This window comes from the organism of the source record quoted next, unplaced genomic scaffold (genome assembly GCF_019419815.1).
Source record: "Pyrus x bretschneideri cultivar Hongxiangsu unplaced genomic scaffold, Pyrus_bretschneideri_v1 Contig9, whole genome shotgun sequence".
NCBI lineage: Eukaryota > Viridiplantae > Streptophyta > Magnoliopsida > Rosales > Rosaceae > Pyrus > Pyrus x bretschneideri.
This window is the reverse complement of record NW_025999831.1, coordinates 7676629-7697816: the sequence shown is the minus strand read 5'-3', so window position 1 is coordinate 7697816 and position 21188 is coordinate 7676629. Positions and strand designations below refer to the sequence as shown.

Below are 21188 nucleotides of genomic sequence, written 5' to 3'. Positions count from 1 at the left end.
GGATTGTTTGGCGATGAGTATTGCCACAACCGCGCCCGCTCGTTAACATACTCAACTAAGCACAGTTATTTGAAAAAAAAATAACCACATTTGACAGCAAGAACAAAGAGAACAGAACACATTCAGAAATTTAAGTGCCAATCCAATAGATCCAACAATCCAAAATCTGATGGTGTGAATGGTAAATATTTTTAAAGCAACAAAGTAGATAAAAGGACAGAAACATAATATCATTTCCCTTCAAAGCACTTATTAAACATGTGACGAACAATTATTAAAACTAAAATTAAATCTTATTCCATGCTTTCCTAATATTGTGAAAAGACAAGCTTTCCACGTCATGTGAGTAAGTAGAAATAGGAAAAGCTTAACAACACTACACTTTTCCAATTCTCAAATAGACAGGAAACTTAACAGGCTTCTGACCATGGTCTCCACCTTCATTCCACGCTTGCTTAAATGCCTCAATCACATGATCACTCAAGAGCTCAACACCCCTTCCTTTTGCCGTGTGATATCCAGACCATGACCTTATGTATGTAAAAAAGGCATCCAAATCCATCAACTGCTCTGTCACGAACTCAAACGGTCCTGTGTTCTCTTCTCCGTCCACCGGCTCAAATGGAAAATCGATACTCTCATACTTGTCGTCCACCATTTTACGTGGTGGCTCCCAGTAAGGATCAGAATCAACGGTGTAAAAACGATCAAAGACGGTATCTACAATGCTGTTAACCCTAGGCACTGTATAGCACCATGCTGCAAGGACACCATTAGGTTTCTTCAGTACATGTTTCACTTGTTGGTAGAAATTGGGGAGGTCAAACCAATGGATGGCCTGAGCAACGGTCACCAGATCAACACTTGATTTTGGTGTCAACTTTTGCTCAACCTCGGCTATTGACATGACCGGAGGGGTGTGCTCGTAGCGAATATTGGGCAGCTTGGGTGCAAACTCGAGTTGTTTTTGGCTTGTATCAGTGGCTATCACATTCTTGAAGATCTTGGGCAGCCGCAATTTAGTATAACATGTTACTTATTATGGTTCGAGATTCATGAAAGAACGAGAAACACTTACACTAGTTTAGAAATATTTTGAATATGAAAAATTTATGACTTGAAGCTTTCTACTCTCTCAATCAATAGTGTCAAGATTTTCGAGAGATGAGCAAGCGGCTCATTACTAATCATAATAAGAATATCAACTATTGTCAATGCATGTTATATTTGAGTCTGTCAATTCTCCGATATGAGATATTCTTCAACAAACACAGAATATAGGGTATACACACCCTTTTTCACCTTCTCTACACTCCTGTCAATTTATTTAAGAGGATAAGAGCACAAAAATGATTAGAGGGCGTGTGAAAAGTAAAAAAGGGTGCATGGATAGCACCACCTAAAATATATAGTCAAGGAGGTGACTCAGATAGCAAACCCAGGCAAAGAAACAATACTGAACAAAAAGGTTTCAGATGACCTTAGCTTAAATTTGTGCTACAATGGATCTATGTGTAAACCGCAAGAAGCGAACGGAAGATGTTGGAAAGAGGAGAAACTTACGGATCGGGCAGCCTGGCCATTGCCGGTGCCGACGTCCCATGCGAGGTCGTGACAAGGGGTCTTGGAGGCAATGTATTCAAACAGCTCTTTCGGGTAGCATGGCCGACCCTCGGCATATTGCTTCGATTGTTTTATGAACAGATCCGACATTTCTCCCTGATTTCGGTACTGCAAGTCGATCGTATCAAGTTTTAGATAAGAACAGTAATATTGGTTTGTAATTCTATTGGGTTCAATGCTACCAATTTAAACTGGTTTTCGGTTTAGACTGTGTGAATGTATTTTGACCGAGAAGAGTTCTAAACGAATCTTTCTGCTGAAAAAAAGTGAAAGAAGTAGAAATGAGAAACGACTGACGGGACTGGTTAATAAAAGTGGGACGTAATTAGGAGCAGATGACTTGGAACAATTCAACTTGGCAACTTCCCCCCGGCAAGTTGTCTTATCTTTATGCATCCACCCCATTTTAGGCCTATTTTATTTCCGAAACTCGACGTGGTTCTATTTATTTTCAAGAAAGTATCAAAAAGGGATCCTCTCCGGATCCCTTCCTCATAATCTACCAAATCAGAGAATTTGTGCTGTTGAAAATTAATTTAACGGCTGAAGTTATTATAACTTTTAAAGTGGACCCCTGTTTGTATCAAATTTCAACAGCACAAATCTCTTTATTTGGTGAATTAGGAGGAAGGGATCCGGAGAGGATCCCTTTCCAAGAGAAACTATATATGTCAGTTAAAAGGGGAGTGATTATTACAATACCTATTTTATATATTGCACGTCAAATTTGACTTCAATCTATTTGTTCCCGAATAACGTGTTTAACTTGCCATTTTCAAGGGGTCAAATGTCTCTGCCCCATTTTCGTGCAGCTAGAAGTCGTCTGCTAAGAAGTTGGTGTTGAAAGTTTGCCCACAGAGCCACTCATTTGATGTAATAGCTTTTGGAATACTTATTGTGTTAAACTATTATATGTTTAATGAAGAGCAAAGCTTATTGTTAATCACTATTTATTGTATTATGTGTTTAAGCAATAAGGGAATCCAAGGAATGTATTTAATCTAAGAAAGAAGTGATCTAAGTAAGTTAGATTAACGAGACATTTCTCTTATGTTCATTCCTAAAACGTTTATAGTCATAGGATTGTTAATTGGGCATTGACAATCCACTAAGGTTGGTATGTGTTATGTTAATTCAAGCATGAGTATAACTAGTCTCAAGTCATTTATTGCATTGTAATTGTAACTAGATAGGTTCTCCAACCACTTCTACTTAGCTTAGATAGCCATGACACACTGCTAGGTGTCACTCATGGTTTGTGGAAGCCCTAAAGATTAGTAAACACTAATCTTCATCAAATGTAGAATTGAAATGTAATTCAATTCACAATTGATCATTAAGAGTAACAATCGTTTACTGCCTCACTAATTGGAACCTAATGGATTGTACACCGAGTAAGGATGAAAGTGAAGAAATATAAATGAGATGGATAAGCAATGAAATGGTTTAATTGAGAATAGTCAAGATTAATTAATTATACGAAAGGTTCATATTGGGCTTTCAAGTTAGTTTCGGGTCTCGGGGCCCAAAAGAGTTTTGGTCCACAAGGCCCATTATGTTTAAATTGTATGACAACTAAAACAAAATAGGAAATTAGCCCATTAACTAAAGGATGGCCGGTCATAAGGTGAGTGGTAGTGAACTTGGCATAATTGCAAGTTTTCCACTCAAATGTGAGGTGCTATAAAAGGAACTTTATAGCTTTACCACATTAGGTTTTTCTTTTGAGCCAAAAGAGCAAAACTCTTTCTCTATTTGTCTTCCAAAGAGCCACACTTAGAGAAAAATAACTAGCAATCTTCCTTCCTCTAAGTCATCCATTTCATCTTCACACCTCATCCTTGGTGTGGAGACTTAGGTCGCGTTTGGTACGCGGGACGGGACGGAACAGAGTGGGACGAAGCGTTCCGTCCCATGTTTGGTACGCCTAAAATGAGTGGAACGCACTGTTCCACGGAACAAGTTTTGGATGATTTTTTGTTCCACCTCCCCCCTGGAATGGGTTGTTCCACGTCTGTGGGACAGAAATTTCTAATATTTTTAGACAAAAATGCCCCTGGTCTTTTTCAAAATTTACAACTTCAAAATCAATTAACAAACCCTAAAAACTATTTCTCTTCTTCTCAGCCGTTTCTCTTCACCTCTGCATCCCTTTCCCCTTCGCAACCTTCCTCCTCATCTTCATCTGTGCTGTGCAGCCTCGCAACCTTCCTCCTTGTCCCCTTCGCAACCTTCCTGCTCATCTTCTTCTGTGCAGCCTCGCAACCTTCCTCCTCGTCCCCTTCGCAACCTTCCTCCTCGTCCTCTTCCGTGTAGCAGCTCTGCGAACTTGGTGGTCCTCAGGTATCTCTCTCTCTCTATCTCTCTCCTCTGTATTTTTGGGTAACTTAAATGTTTGAATTGGTGATCACAAAATCAAGATTTGTTTGTTAGTTACAGTATTAATAAGTGCCTGATTTCATTTGTAAACTATTTCTGTTTACAATAAATATGGATTGGTAATTATTGGATTTAAATGGATTCGTAGTTTTTGATGAGAGGAGTTGTTGAGGTTGTGTGAATGTTTGTTTTTCTGGGTTTTATGCTGCAGGGGGTTACAAACACGGAGAGGAGGAGAGGAAACATTAGTTTAGATTGTGATTTAAATTTTTTTTTTTTTTATATGTTCTTGGTGATATAAACTGTGTGAGTGCAGTTGTTTTACAATTATTTGCGTGTGGTTTTTTATAATTTTGCTTTTTTCCAGTTGGATTAAAATGGATTTTGAATTTTTGAGAAGAAATTAAAAGGGTCGTTGGAATTTTGGAAGCCTTTGTGTTTTTGGTGAACACGCAGACAATCTTGAAAATTTGTGTTAGAAGACTAATGTTGTATATAAAAATTGCAGCCATGTGGTAAAGAACAATGGTTCATTCTAAATGTCAATGGACTAATCCATGTGTTGACTGTGTTGAAAGGTACAAATTTTTTTGACATGTTTGGGTTTGATCTCATGTGGATTATTGGAAAAACAAAATGGTATTGCTCTGACAGATTGTTGGTCGCTTACAGGTCTGAAGACTAATATTACGAATCGTGATTCTAAATCAGCTCAAGATCGTTATTTATCTGTGAGTTTTGCATGTTTATTAGCTTATATGGTTTGGATCTTTTTTTTTTGTTGGATCGTTATTGTGCGTGTCTGATGCATTTTGTTTTCCAAATTCGGGAAACCGTCCCTTTCAGATTTTTGGATTTTCGATTCTGATTCTTGGAACTCTTTGTGCTAAAGGTATATAAATGTATTATTTGTTTTCTTTGTAGCTAAATTTTACTTTTTTTTTTGTTTTGTTTTGGTGATTTGGGACCTTTTTTGTGCATGTTTGGGTTGTTAATTGGTAATGCATGTTTTCTTGCTGATTTTTGTGCTAGCAATTTTATTTAAATCCACGGCTGCTTTTTTTCATTTGACTTGCTGTGATGGTTATGCTTGATTCATAAGATTTGAGGTAGTCGTGATAAAATTAGAATAGCTAAGTATCCTTATTCTAGGCAATAATATGATAGACTGGTTACCTTCTAAGCAATTTATCCCATATATACATATATAGTGTACTAAACCAAAGTATTATTTTAAGCAAAGTAATTTGCAGTCTGTTTTATGAATTCGACATCCTCTTATTGTTAACTTGGATATACAAAGCTGTTATGTGACAGACAATATAGAAATGCAACAATGAAAAAAGGTGGCACCTTCTTTTTGCATTCGGCTACTGAGATAGCCTCTTGTGGACAATTCGTCACTACCATCGAACGAGTCTTTAGCCTCATCAATTGGCTCAGTCTCTGTCCAGTCAGGAGGGGAGTGCCATCTCACAAAGTCTTCCAAAATACAACCAGGATTTGCAGCTTGCATATGATCAAAACTTAGTTAACTTGAACAGTTAACACACACCATTCAGTGAATCTATAAAATAAGTTCTCATTAGTGAAAACCTTGAAAGCATGCATGTCAGAGAGGAGTTGAGAACATCCAGCACCAACGCTGACCATAAAGATAAGGCAAATTGTCAAAAAATATACCTAGATTAATAAGGATAATAGCATGCAAGTTTATGGCGATTAATATGTATACGTACAGTTCTTCTAAAAATAAAAAAATGTATATGTACGGAGAACTAGGAAAATAAACAAGTCACTTTAAGCAAAATGCCAAAAGTTACTTGAAAATAAAATGTGACTAAGAATTAACTCAAATACAGACCTTCCTGTTCGAAGCACAAACTCCTCATTTTCTTTGATAAGATCTTCAGTAAGCAAAGGTACTTCCTACATATAATAATGTGCATATATGATATAATCTCAAATAATGTGGCACGTTAAAACAGTTTTCCTTGAAAGACAAGCTATTAAAACATACATGGGTCACAGGGGAGTACACAAGTTCACCAACACTTTTTTTGTGCATGTGCATGTTTGGGTTGTTAATTGGTAATGCATGTTTTCTTGCTGATTTTTGTGCTAGCAATTTTATTTAAATCCACAGCTGCTTTTTTTCATTTGACTTGCTGTGATGGTTATGCTTGATTCATAAGATTTGAGGTAGTCGTGATAAAATTAGAAGAGTGATATCTATGTTATTTTGGATTTGTGAGAGTGATATCTATGATCATATGGCTCAATGGTTTTAGGCTAAGAAAACAACGTCCATAAACATTATATATTATTACTTCCTTTTAATTTCAATGACTTACTTCATTAGTCTAAACCAAACCCTCCAAGTGAACTATTTTGCGTTGTATAGTTTGTTGGGCCTTGCTTTTTATTATACATTATATTATCATTATTACCAAGTCCAAGTATCTAAAATGAATTTAGCGTATGTTGATACTGCACTCATTCATGTGTTGTTTTTTTTGCATGTGAAGGTATGGATGAATATGAGACTCAATTCTTTGTTCTTTTGAACGTTTGGATTATAATGGCACAAGTCTTTACTATGAATGCACAATTGTTGAGGTATAGACAACAACAAAGGAGACAACGGGAAATAGCTAGTTTAGAGCAGAGGACATTTGTTAGACTTCATGTTAGGAGAGAGGAAATAAATCGTATCACGCGATTGAGTGATACTAACTGTTTGTGGGAGCTACGAATGGATAGGAATGCATTTGCAGTTTTATGTGATTTACTACAACCTCGTGGTGGATTGGTAGATGATGGTCATGTTACAATAGAGGAGCAAGTAGCTACTTTTGTTAACATATTAGCCCACCACAATAAAAATAGGTCAATGCAAGTTAGATTTTTTAGGTCTGGTGAAACTATTAGTCGATATGTCCGTAGAGTATTGCGTGCATTACTCAGTTTGGAAGATGTTTTGTTTGCAAAACCTACCCCTATCCCAGAGGATTACATGGAATCGAGATGGAAATGCTTTAAGGTAATAATCATAGTAAAATCATTAATAACATAATTATTTGTAATTGCTAATTAATATAAGTTTTTGTTTTGTCTAGGGTTGCTTAGGAGCGCTAGATGGAACATACATAGGGGTCACTGTGCCTGATGTCGATATACCAAGATATAGAAAAAGGAAGGGTCATATAGCAACTAATGTGTTAGGCGTATGCACACACGACCTCAAATTCGTATATGTGTTATCCGGTTGGAAAGGATCAGCTACTGATTCGAGAGTTCTTGGTGACGCTGTTACTAGAGCTAATGGCCTCAAGGTCCCAACTGGTAAGATAGACAAGCACCTAGTATTTTTCCTTACCTTTGTTGGCCAACAACTAAAATTTATTATCAACTAATATAGGTACATATTATTTGGTTGATTCCGGATATACGAATGGTGAGGGTTTTCTGGCACCATATAGAGGCACTAGATATCATTTGCAAGAGTGGGAAGACAATTCACGTGCACCTAGGAATCATGAAGAATATTTTAATATGAAACACTCACGTGCTAGGAATGTCATTGAGAGATGTTTTGGCCTCCTCAAACGACGTTAGGCTATCTTACGAAGTCCTTCCCACTATCCAATCAAGATTCAGGGACGAATGATCACCACATGTAATTTACTTCATAATTTTATCAGAATGTATATGGCAGTTGATCCTGAAGAAAATGCAAGGCTTGCATTTGATGAATTACCTATAGGGGAAGATTTACCAGAAGTATTAGCCTACATTGAAACCGTTGAGTCAAGCCAAATATGGACTCAATGGAGGGATGATCTTGCAAGAGAAATATATGATGAGTAGAGAGGAAGGAGGGCTTGAAAATTGGTTAACATGGTAGTTGTTGTAATTGTCCTTTAGATGTGGACTCAATGTAGTTGTTGTAATTGGCTTGAAAATTCGTAACATCAAGACTATTGAGATGTTTGTTATTGTAATATGGTAATTGGGAGTTATCTAGATGTTATGGCTTATTTGATATGTTTATTTGTGTTACTAAATTTTAATAAATTTTAAAATTAGGGTGTAGTCATTGTCATTTGATTTGGCTTATTTGATTTGGTAATTGATTAGTACAACTAATATAAATTTAGTCATTGTCATTATATCTATGTTTATTTGTGTTACTTATGTAATATATGGCTTCTTTGATAGATTATATGGCCACCTCACATAATTGGATTGATCATGAGGAGGATGTACTTCTTACCATCCTCGAGGAGATGGTTGTTGATGGTGTTAGGTGTGAGACCGGCAGTTTTAAGGCTGGTACTTTTGTAACGGTTGCCTCCAAGATGAGGGAACAGATTCCTGGCATTAATATAGAGCCGAAGAATATACAAAACAAATTGAAGCGTCTGAAAGAAAAGTATTCGTCTGCATATGACATGATGAATACATCTGGATTTGGTTGGGATGATGAGAAAAAATGTGTTGTTGTGGATAGTGATGAAATACTACAGGAGTGGGTGAAGGTAAATTTTTTTTTCTTATTCTTTATCAATTAGTTGCTTTGAAAGTCTTAACCTTGATTTCTTTGGGTTCTTATTGTAGAAACATCCCAATGCATCTTGCAAACCAAATAAGCCATTCCCGTTGTATCCACGGCTATGTACGGTGTTTGGGAGAGACCAAGCCACGGGTAGCATTGCTGAATCAGCAGCAGATGCAATTGAAAATATAGGTTTGGAAAGTGAGGATTGTGAGACTTCTGAGATACATCCACTTTCACCTACCCCATCTCCTTCTGTTGCTACATCTAGTGCTTCTCAACCTGTTAGGAAGAGGAAGAGAAGCAGGAATGATGGTGATGCAAATATTGTATCTGTTATCAGTGAAGGTTGGAATAAAGCTGTTATTGAAATGAAGAAATTAGGTGAAAGTTTTACTTTTAGAGAAGCAAATGCTAGACTACCTTCTGAGCTTCAGGCCATGGGTTGAAGGAAGATTTGTGAAAAACAAGTTCATTTGAGCAACATCAACAACATGCAATTAACAATTAAAAGGCGGAATCATGTTTATATGCACTCAAAAACAAAACTTAACCCATGAACTTCAAAGCCTAGTAGATAGGTGAACCAAGACTCAACTCAAAACAAAGTGAGTTGAGAAATCAATACCTTTGTGGATTCCTCTTTGCATAAGCAAAGGCTAATCACCCAAAGAGAGGGCCTTCATTCCTTGCATCTTAGATCCATGGATTTGGATGGATGAAAATGTTTCTCCAAGTTCCCAAAATTGAGAACCTCTAAGTCTCTACACCAAGGCATATTGAAGAAGAAATGAGTGACCTAGAGGAAGTAAGATTGCTAGATTTTCCCCTCTAGATTGGCCGGCCTCTTTGAGAGCAAAGGGAGGTTTGTGTTCTCATCTTTACTCCCAAGAAAACCCTAAGGATGAAATGGCTATAAAGATGTCTTTATACCACCTCACAATGGAGTGGCAAACTTGCAATTAAGCCAAGTTCACTACCCTCCTCTAAATGGCCGGCCTAAGGGGATTTATTGGGCTATTTGGGCCTTTGTGAATCATTATTCATTAAGTTGTCATACAACTTAAGTCAATGGACTTGACGTTCGAGCCCATTGGGCCTTAAGGTCCAAAACTATCCCGAGGTCTTTTAACGAACTTATTCGTTTGATTAATTAACATATTAATTAATCCTTGCCATAAATAATTAAACCATTTAATTATTCTTACTCATCTCCGTTGAATCTTCAATCTCTACCTTACACGGTGTGCGATCCATTAGGTTCCTTTTAGCGAGGCAGTGGGCGATTCAAAACTCTTTCAAATCGATTGTGAATTTAAACTTACTTTCAATTCTCCCTTTAGTGTTTATACACGTTTAGGGCTTCCACAAACCATGAGTGACACCTAGCAGCATATCATGGTTACCCAAGCTAATCAGAAGAGGTGGAGAACCTATTCAGTTTAGGATTACAAATGCAATACGGCCTTTCTCTAATACAATACTCTTGACCACATTGTTTGGTTTGATAGTTTATTCATGTCTACTATCCAATGTGAATCTTGTACTTATATGATTACCTTGAATGTGATCTGGAACGCATTCCAACATCTCATTCATACTCTGGCCAGAGATTCTAAATCATATCATAGAGTATTCTCCCTCAAACAGTTTGAAGGTTAGAGATCCCTTGTTGCGCATTCACTTGCCTCCATGGCTAAGTGGCTTAACCCCGACGATGCCGTGGACACCCTGATAGAGTGACTTTTGACATAATCAAAGATCAAGTACCTAACCACAAGACAGCTGTGATGCCTCAGGTCAAATGACTACTTTGCATTATCCCAACCATGAGTTCTCATGTGACATGAAATATATATGGACTATTCAAAATCATCGTAAGTCCATATAAATGGACTATTTTTGTCAACCAACCATTTTGTTCTAAACATAATAACAAACTTTCAAGAGTTGTTCAAGGCAACTCTCATTTCTTCATACAACAATTTGTAAGTGAAGAATCATGGCACATAAGGTGTCCATGCCCTTGTGCTTACTTCTCAAGTTCCTTGTTCGTGTAACAAAGAGACAAGCACTAAAGTTTGTGTTGATTAAGGGTTGTTCAAAGCAACTCTTATTTCTTCATACAACAATTTGTATTTGAAGAATTATGACATTAAAAGTGTTGTCCTTCTCATGTTAGACTTATCTAACATATTCTTCCAATGATACATTATCAATAGGAAGATTGTGAGGATGAGACTACTTAGTTACATCTACAAGTCATTAAAGACAATCTATGGGATTGTAAAACTAAGTCCGGAAATTAAAGCATTTGGATTTTCTTTGTCAAGTTTTGGATAGCGTTTGCAAATATATTGGTAAACAAATACATAACGAATATAAATTGATTGATTTTAAGCTATTTGATCCGGGTCTTTAAATCAAAATAGCACCACCCACTATTTTTAGCAAATTCCATATCCCTCATCGGAATTCGAGAGTTTTGGAGGAAACTCTTAGTAGGGTATGGGAGGCTCACTATTACCAAGCCCACCTCACGATGATACGATATCGGTTAGCAATAATAATAATGAGAGAGTACGCTTACTCATTTGCATCTCTTGCAAGTACCCATCTTATTTGGCCTCTAGAGAATGTTGCCTCACAATGATATGATATCGGCGCCATTGCACTTAGTTAAGTTATTCCCACCATGCTTAGTTCATGAAGGGGTTCAAGAATAGCCTCACAATGATATGATATTGGCCATCCTCGTTGCCTACACTCACCTCATCATATGCGTATAGACTCCTCCTGAGTGTAAGCATGCACTTTGTACTCCCCCATGATAGGGTGAAGCCGGTGTACAAGTCACAAACGATTGGAGCCTACCACAGGTGGAAGGCCACGAAGAGATATTCAAAGCATCTCTCGCTTATCAACTTAATATTGATTTGGTTGAGGGTTTTAGGTCTCATCACATAAATATTCATTTTAATCTAATTAAAACAATTTTGGTCCTATTACAACTATTGGTCCATTTGATTGATTTAGTTGTATATAATACTCCCACTAAGCTTTTAAAACGGTTTTTAAAGCAAGAGTATATGATACTACTAACATAAGGTTTGCATTCATTGATGGACTATATAGTTGCCTTAGGGCCTTAGGATAACTATGAACCTTTGATTAGATCCAACACGAGCCTTGTGTTGAATCTCGGTCTAGGGATGGTGATTGATTTTAGTTACGCGTTTAATCATATTAAGGCGTGTTGTCTTATTGGGCGTTGGACCCAACTACTCCAATTTCATGCATATCGAATAAAACAAGAAAGGAGTACTTCAAAGTAAATAAGAGCTTATGCTCTTTTACAACAATTGATCAAATCAAATTACAACCAAAATTTAATCTACACATTCCCATGGTTCAAACAAATTTGAAACGGCCATTCACATAGCTCAATTATCGTAGGCTAAGGTTCATAATCACCCTTTCTTTAATTAATTAACGCTTTAACTAATTAAACTTGAATGCAACATTTTCATTTGGTTTTTGTATCCATAGAATTGATTTAAATGGAGCTAAATGAAATGAAAATCCAATTCTCATTTAAAGAGACAAAACAATTTTGTTCTCTACCTAATTTGGGCCAAAATGCTATGACCTGAACTTGTTTGGGCCATAGTGCAATTAACCTCAACTTTTGGGCTATTTTGCAAAAACTTAAACTTTTGGGGTCACTTTGTAAAAACACAAAAGTCCACTACTTCATGTAATTACAACTAGAACCCAAAAATTTCCACAAAAGCTAAAACTTCATTAAAGGAGCAAAACAATTTGTTCTTTTAGTGATTTTGGACCTTTACGTAAAAACGTAAACTTTTGGGTCAAAGTACAAATACACAAAAGTATCAAAACTTTATGTAATTGCATAAAAGCCCCACAAGGACCCTAATTGAGTAGGGTGGCCGGCCATTGAAGCAAAGTGTATAAAAAAATTTCAAAGTTTTTGTAAGTGAGGTGTGTGAAATGGAATAAATCATTACACACCTACCCACTAAAATTTCTTTAATTTTTCAAAATAAATATCTAATATATTTAAACATAAGAAATATTTCAAAACAAAAACTTTATGAAATAAATCAAAACTTTGAATCAAAACACCAAACCTTTTATTCTTGGCAAGAACATATCAAGAACAATGAAGAACATCCATGAAAACCCATAAGAGCTCCATGAACATTCTTCACCCAAAAACAAACCAAAACCACTCAAACTTAAGGGAAATAACATACAACCATACTAGGGTACATAGGGGTTCCAAAAGTCACTTTAAAACACTTTTAACAAGTCAAACAAGAACCCAAAAATCCACCCTTTGGATTTGGCCGAATTTCCCCAAAAACATGGCACCAAATTTCAGCTCCAAAATTCATGCTCATATGAACTACATCTACAACATTTGAGATGGCAAATTTTCTAACAAAATTTACATTCAAAGAAGCAAGAATAAAGCTTGTAACAATTACAACATTCAAATCACAAACTATGAACTACAAAACCCAAAAGGATTCACCAACTACTAGACTTAGGCTCTTGATACCACTTGAAGGAAGATTTGTGAAAAACAAGTTCATTTGAGCAACATCAACAACATGCAATTAACAATTAAAAGGCAGAATCATGTTTATATGCACTCAAAAACAAAACTTAACCCATGAACTTCAAAGCCTAGTAGATAGGTGAACCAAGACTCAACTCAAAAGAAAGTGAGTTGAGAAATCAATACCTTTATAGATTCCTCTTTGCATAAGCAAAGGCTAATCACCCAAAGAGAGGGCCTTCATTCCTTGCATCTTAGATCCATGGATTTGGATGGATGAAAAGGTTTCTCCAAGTTCCCAAAATTGAGAACCTCTAAGTCTCTACACCAAGGCATATTGAAGAAGAAATGAGTGACCTAGAGGAAGTAAGATTGCTAGATTTTCCCCTCTAGATTGGCCGGCCTCTTTGAGAGCAAAGGGAGGTTTGTGTTCTCATCTTTACTCCCAAGAAAACCCTAAGGATGAAATGGCTATAAAGATGTCTTTATACCACCTCACAATGGAGTGGCAAACTTGCAATTAAGCCAAGTTCACTACCCTCCTCTAAATGGCCGGCCTAAGGGGATTTATTGGGCTATTTGGGCCTTTGTGAATCATTATTCATTAAGTTGTCATACAACTTAAGTCAATGGACTTGACGTTCGAAGCCCATTGGGCCTTAAGGTCTAAAACTATCCCGAGGTCTTTTAACGAACTTATTCTTTTGATTAATTAACATATTAATTAATCCTTACCATAAATAATTAAACCATTTAATTATTCTTACTCATCTCCGTTGAATCTTCAATCTCTACCTTACACGGTGTACGATCCATTAGGTTCCTTTTAGCGAGGCAGTGGGCGATTCAAAACTCTTTCAAATCGATTGTGAATTGAAACTTACTTTCAATTCTCCCTTTAGTGTTTATACACGCTTAGGGCTTCCACAAACCATGAGTGACACCTAGCAGCATATCATGGTTACCCAAGCTAATCAGAAGAGGTGGAGAACCTATTCAGTTTAGGATTACAAATGCAATACGGTCTTTCTCTAATACAATACTCTTGACCACATTGTTTGGTTTGATAGTTTATTCATGTCTACTATCCAATGTGAATCTTGTACTTATATGATTACCTTGAATGTGATCTGGAACGCATTCCAACATCTCATTCATACTCTGGCCAGAGATTCTAAATCATATCATAGAGTATTCTCCCTCAAACAGTTTGAAGGTTAGAGATCCCTTGTTGCGCATTCATTTGCCTCCATAGCTAAGTGGCTTAACCCCGACGATGTCGTGGACACCCTGATAGAGTGACTTTTGACATAATCAAAAATCAAGTACCTAACCACAAGACAGCTGTGATGCCTCAGGTCAAATGACTACTTTGCATTATTCCAACCATGAGTTCTCATATGACATGAATATGAGAACTCCTCGTTGATCGTGTTCAGTGAACTCATTCTCTATTGAGCACCGACATGCTTGTCTTGGTGTCACTCACACCAATGACTCGAGACTAGTCACTCTCCCTGAGAGAAGACACAGCACGTACTGATCTTAACGGACTGTGAATGCCCAATTGGCAATCCTATGATCAGGAACGTTTAGGATGTGTCTACGAAAGAATGGTCTCATGAATCTAACTTCTTTAGATCGCATTCTCCCAATCACATATTCCTTGGACTTATCGTTTAAGCATATAACATTTATATGAGACGGCTCAAATAATAATGTTTGCCCTTAATATTAAACTAGATTAGTTTAACATGTGAAATGTCCATAAAGTATCATCATATGATTGGTTTTAGGGCACATTTCCAACATGGGTCTCCCATACGATCAGGTGTTAAGAATTTCAATGAAGTTAGTGAAAGATACCGATTTGATGGGTATTTGGACCACCTTGGATGACTCACAGAAGCCAGATTTCATTAAAGTGTTTATGGAGAGCCTTTGAGGTTTTAGTATTTGTGGTTTTAGTATGGGGAACTTTATCAACTTCTAAGTGTTTTCATTATTACTTTAGCAAGACATTATTTGTTTTTTAAGTCAGGATGAATGTTTGATTTCGGATATTTCATGTTTACGTTATGCATATTTCATTTTCTTTGTTTAAGTTCTAAATGTTTAAACCCTAAAATGTTTACGATATGCATGATCATTAAACTTATATATTTTTCAACATTTGTCATGTGCTCTTATGTGGTTTGCCTTGTTCCTGCAATGGGGAATATTTAGAGGGGTGTCCTTCTAAACAAGGCCAATTCTAATGTTTATAGAACCTAAACTCCCTGAACAACAACCCACAATTGAAAGGACCAAAATTAGGGACTAAAAATTGAATTGGGGTGTGGGTTTTGCAATTTGCACAATAAAATTTGATGGGTTTGTGGTGAAAATTCGAATGGAGGTGTAGAAAACGGGAAAAATTACAAATTTTAAAGGGGTTTGCATGTGAAACACAACATATACCTATTAAAATTTGGACCAAGAAAAACAAATAATGGATAATTGTGTTCAAATTTGAACAACTTATTAAAAAAAAAAAAAGAAAAAAAAAAAGAGTCCTGTCCCGTTCCGCCCATAAAATTGTACCAAACAACAGACGGAACATGGGTATTTTAGTCATTTTAATCTTTTGGTTCCGTTCCGTCCATGTGCTACCAAACGCAGGACGGAACAATCGTCTTGTTCTGTCCTGCGCGTACCAAACATAACATAGAACATCTGTTATGTCCCGTCCCATCCCGTCTGCGTACCAAACACTACCTTAAAGACACCAAACTTTTGGTGTTCTTGGAGTTCCTCTCCTCATATCCTCAAGGAACAAAGGAGAAGCAAAGAAGCAACCATCCAAGAAGCAAAGGAGGTGACTTGAAGGCCCTCCATTTGGGTAAATCCCTTGTGTAAACAAGGATGAGCTTCAAGGGTAATGAAACTGAAACTCTCTTCTCTTTAATTTGGTAAAGAGTCTTTTGGTTCACCATTCACTAGGTTTTGAAAGTCATTGTTTTTTAATGCATGCCTACTTTAAAGTGTTATTAGTTTGCTTATGTGTTCAAATGTTCTCACATGTTCTTAGCTAGGACAAATTTTTCCTTCAAGTGGTATCAGAGCTTAGGTCTAGTGTATGGTTAATCCTTTTGGGTTTTGTGTTTTTCATGGTTTGTGATTTAAATGTTGTAAATGTTACAAGCTTTGGTCTTGCCTTTTGAATATAAATTTTGCTTGAAAATTTAACATCTCAAATGTTGTAGATGTAGTTCATTTAAGCATGAATATTGAAACTAAAATTTGGTGCCATGTATGTGGGGAAATTCAGCCAAATCCAAAGGGTGGATTTTTGGATTCTTGTTTGTCTTGTTAAAAGTGTTTTAAAGTGACATTAGGAACCCTCTAAGTACCCTAGGATGTTAACCTTGTTTTGAGTAGTGTAAATTTTGAGTTTTATTGAGTGAAAACATTCATTAAGCTCTTATGAGTTTTCATGTGTGTCATTCAATGTTCTTACTTTGTTCTTGATGTTCATACCAAGAACAAAAGGTTTGGTGCTTTGATTCATTGTGTTTGATGTTTTTCATAAAGTTTTAGTTTGTTATTGATTAGTGATGGATGATTGGTGTTTTTTTATTGTTTGATAAATTTTACACCTTACCGACATCTTACAACTCGTACCAATCAAACTATTCAACCATGCCAATCAACTATTCAACCCATACCTTTCACTTTTTCAACACTTTATAAAATTTTGAATTTTCATCAAAACCAACCCTCCCTTTACACTATCTAAAACCGGCCACCCCTTAGTGGGGTTACTTTTGGAGCTTTTATGCAATTACATAAAGTTTTGATACTTTTGTGTATTTGCACTTTAGCCCAAAAGTTCACGTTTTTATGTAAACACCCAAAATCACTAAAGGAAAAATTGTTTTGCTCCTTTAATGAAGTTTTTGTAATTGTTGAAATTTTTGGGTTCTAGTTGCAATTACATGAACTTGTGGACTTTTGTCTTTTTACAAAGTGACCCCAAAAGTTTTTATTTTTGCATTGTGGCCCAATGGTTAAGGTCATTGCATTTTCAGCCCAAATTATGATGATAAGAAAATGGTTTAGTCTCTTTAATGAGAATTGGATTTTCATTTCATTTAGTTCCATTTAAATCAATTCTATGAATCCGAAAACCAATTGTTTAAGCTGTTTTCTTAGTTAACATGATTGATTAAGAAAAATGTGATTATGAATCAAATGCCTCGATAATTGAGCTATGTGATTGGTCGCTTTACATTATGAATGTTTAGGTTAAATAGTTTAGATTTGAATGTAATTTGATTAGTTCAAATGCTTGTAAAAAGGCATAAGTCTATCAAATTTGTTGTAAAATGGCATAAACCCTTCTCTTTATTTCAAGTATTCCTTTTTTGTTTATTTGCATGCAAATTGGAATAATTGGGTCCAATGCCCAATAGGAAATGACGGTTTAATTAGATTAAACGCGTAACTAAAATCAACAACTACCTACCTTAGACCCAAGGTCCAACACAAGGCTCGTGTTGGATCAAATCAAACGATTCATAATCATCCAAAGACCTAAAATGACTATATAGTCCATATAAGGATGCTATGCATTCGTTAGTAGTTCCATATAGTCTTACTTGTTTCGTCGAAATAGTGGGAGTATTATATACTACTAATTCATATAAACTTGGACCAATGGTTATGATAGGTGATAGAGATTTTACCACACGCAAACAGGTTAAAAACTCATATATTACTTGCAAGAATGACAAGGTCGTTGTAGTATAAAATGGTTCTCGCAAGGTCGTTATCCGTAAGGATTATTAAATAATTCAAAACAAACCTAATTCCAATTAATTATTGTAAAGCAAAAGGTTGAGATGATTGGTTTTATAACCTACTTAAATTAAAACGAATTTAATTAATAAAAATAAACTAATCTGCAATATTAAAGATGAAAGGGAAAGAAAATTGTTTTGGAAAAATCAAATTAAGAAAGCATTAGGGTTCCACCATCACCTAGCAATCTTATGTATTTTTACCAATTACTTATGATTTACACATGCCACTTTGAAGGTTAGGTTTTCCTAATTTATATTCTACTTGGAACCTCCAACGTAGAACGTATATCTAACATGCAACCTGTCCGAACGTTCAGATCAAATGTGAACATGAAAGACTCATTATGCTTTATGAAAACCCTTTGAAAAACCATGCAGCCCTTAAGACGTGGTGTTCATCTTAAGTGAAATTACAATTATTAATCACAAGAAGCCAGCGTCAATTTCAAGGAACCTTCCGACCAAAACTGCATCAAATTACTTTTCTAATGATCCTAATGGTGATCAGGCATTAAGACAATTAAATAGTTTTAATCACGGTGATTAGTAATTCAAAGTGTACATGCAAACAATCATAAGCAATTGAATAAAAATTACATATTCATGCTAAGGCTCAAGGCTTCGCCCTAGCAAAAGGAATTAGTTGCGCATATTCATAATTGAAATCATAAAAAATATTATTAAGAATAAAAGGAATGAAAACACCTTAAAGTAGAAAATCTCCAAGAACCCTGACAATTGCTCTCTGACTCCAAAATTGCATAAAAGAAAGCCTTCCAAAGATTAAGAACGGCTAAACAATATGTTTGATGAGCCATCACACAAACCCTAAAACATAGGTCTCTTATTCCAACTAGGAAACTAAACAATAATAAAATAAAATAGAAAATAAAACCCTAATTAAATTACGAGAATCTGCCAAGTACTTGTCCAGCCATGTTTTAGCTTCAAATCTCCTCCAAATCTGGCCCATAATAGCTTGTTTTAAAGATAATAGCTTCAAATCTTCGCCATAACCGTTGCCCATCCCTACTTCCAAGTAAGCAGGTAAATCACAAATCATCAACAAAACAGACATGTTATGCTCATTAGATAAATACACAAGCTCATATAGAGATGTTCTTACATGAAGAGGTTGGGTGTATAAATCTACACATGATGGCGTAAAGCGCATCACATACGAGTTCTAGTTGCCTAATGCAAACTAGTACATGCTGGCACCAACAATGGATCCAATGCGAGCGTAATGGTGCATGTGAGCGTAATGGTGCATGTGAGCATACTCGTGAAGCTAGTTTCGGCCCCAGACAATACTATAGACACCATATTGATAAACCAACATCAGTTTTGATTGATTCTGTTGAGTCACAGTCCTATTCTAACAAGGACAACACAGAGGACACGCTTGGAGAAGACAAGTCCTAGTCTGTTTAGTCTACTTCTAGTTCTTGTGTAATTATGAATGTATTCTAATATCTTAATCCTGTATTGATTAGTTTTATATTCCTATAAATGTTAATGGAATCCGGCTCTCTCATTATTGAGTTGAGTTTACAAACATATCATATTATCTTTCATGTGTAAGCATACATGATGAGCAGATAAGTCATATGAAAACATGTCATGAATAATGTCTCAAATCACAAGCGTTACAAATCATAATAACCATTGCAATTCCTAAAAGTAATACACGATAGTAAAACTTTTCCCAAGAAAGGTTCTCAAAAAAATAAAAAATCAGATCATCATCATCACAATAAACATTTGCATTATCTGTGTAAAAGTAAGGCATGATATAAAAGCATCACGTAAAACCAGTTTCGGAAAATATATAATATAGTTTAAAATCAAAAGTGCACTCACAGATTACACCTTATGGTCATAAAAGCCTTGTCTGCACGCTCTTTGTAATCCATGAGGATACCATTCCTATAGTGAAATAACTCACACTTAGTATACTAATCAAATACTACGAAGACTACTGAAAAATAGGATCGAGAAAACCTTGTTCACCGTCGTGGGCTGCTATGTGTCTCCGCACACACCGCCATACACCGGCAAAAGGTCTGCATGCGTCTCCACATCCACATGAAGAGGGTGGAATATTCCCTCGACATTGACCGAAATGTTCCAAGTTTGGGTCACGTGGATAGAATATTCAGTCGCCACCAAGGAATATTCAAGGGACTCTGGTTGTTGCAGCTACCGTGCACAGGTCGAAATTTTGCCACAATCTAGGTTTTTGGCTTTGAAGTTTTGATAGAGCCAAAACAAGCTCAAAACTCAACCATTCTTCATGTACAATATGTCAAAATGAAGCTTGAACAACCAGGAATGAGATTTTACCTATTGGGAGTTTAAAAGGTGGCTAGAAATGGTCTGAAAGTGGACTGAAAGTGTCGGCTCGAAATTGGGCTCTTGGGTTTCTTCGAATTCAAGGCATATTCGAGCTTGCAAGGTTCGAATATGAAGCTAGGGATAATGATGAGTTGATTGGTAGTGGTAGTCTCTATTGGGAATTATATATTATAATATGAAATATTGTACTATATAATTTTAATAATTGAATGAAAAATATTGTTAACCAATTTCTTAGAAAGGTTATATTGTTTAGGTGTCCCTTAATAAGTGATGTATACTTATAGATGAAAAGTTACATCTCTTTAATAAGTAGACGTTGGATTCTATATAAACCCATGAAACCATTGGTATTAAATATAGAAAATTAGAGTTAATTTTTACTCTTGAGAAATAGGGTTTCCCCACTTTGTTTCTCTCATGCTTTGTGAGTCAAATTCCGAGTCATGTCTTGAGAGTACAGAATATATAAAGTTTGCCAGAGTTCGAAGATTGAAGTGCTTTGACTTCGGATTATAGATTGTTGAATCCTGGGAGATGGACGCCTACCAAACTACAAGCACAAGAGTAGAGGCGAAATTTTATCTTTAGGACATTGCATTTATGCAAGCCTCAATCTCTAAGTTTGTCAGTTATTTTAACTTTCTCTTTAGTTGTTTATATTAATCTCATATATAATTAATGTTGTGAATTTCTTTATGATTATTATCATTGGAATTATATTGTTATTTTTCATATTTTCTAATATTGCTCCAACAATCTAAAGATAGAAATTTTTTTTATGCAATAATTAGAAAAAAAGAAAAATATGAATGTTCGCGATTCTCATATTTAGAGT

At 35.9% G+C, this 21188-nt stretch overlaps 2 protein-coding genes and 1 long non-coding RNA gene across 4 annotated transcripts; 2 read left to right on the top strand and 1 right to left on the bottom strand.

The window, feature by feature from the left end:
• Nucleotides 1–205: 205 nt before the first annotated feature.
• On the bottom strand, nt 206–1896 carry LOC103931772 (putative methyltransferase DDB_G0268948). Of its 2 annotated transcripts, none has more exons than XM_048576398.1 (2): nt 1564–1896; nt 206–1003 (listed from the first exon to the last, which is right to left on the bottom strand). In XM_048576398.1, the coding sequence occupies exons 1-2, from the start codon at nt 1711–1713 to the stop codon at nt 377–379; spliced, it is 777 nt and encodes a 258-aa protein (XP_048432355.1). In that variant the 5' UTR covers nt 1714–1896; the 3' UTR covers nt 206–376. The 2 variants fall into 2 exon arrangements, with proteins under 2 accessions (XP_048432355.1, XP_009339574.1); XM_009341299.3 differs by having other exon boundaries at nt 206–1012; nt 1564–1890.
• Nucleotides 1897–7209: 5313 nt separating this feature from the next.
• Nucleotides 7210–8097, top strand: LOC125473609. Its single transcript, XR_007255442.1, has 2 exons — nt 7210–7347; nt 7424–8097. It is a non-coding gene; the product is annotated as an uncharacterized LOC125473609 (long non-coding RNA).
• Nucleotides 8098–8207: 110 nt separating this feature from the next.
• On the top strand, nt 8208–9009 carry LOC103931783. Its single transcript, XM_048576436.1, has 2 exons — nt 8208–8543; nt 8623–9009. Exons 1-2 carry the CDS (start codon nt 8208–8210, stop codon nt 9007–9009), a joined length of 723 nt encoding a protein of 240 aa, XP_048432393.1.
• The last annotated feature ends 12179 nt before the right edge of the window (nt 9010–21188 follow it).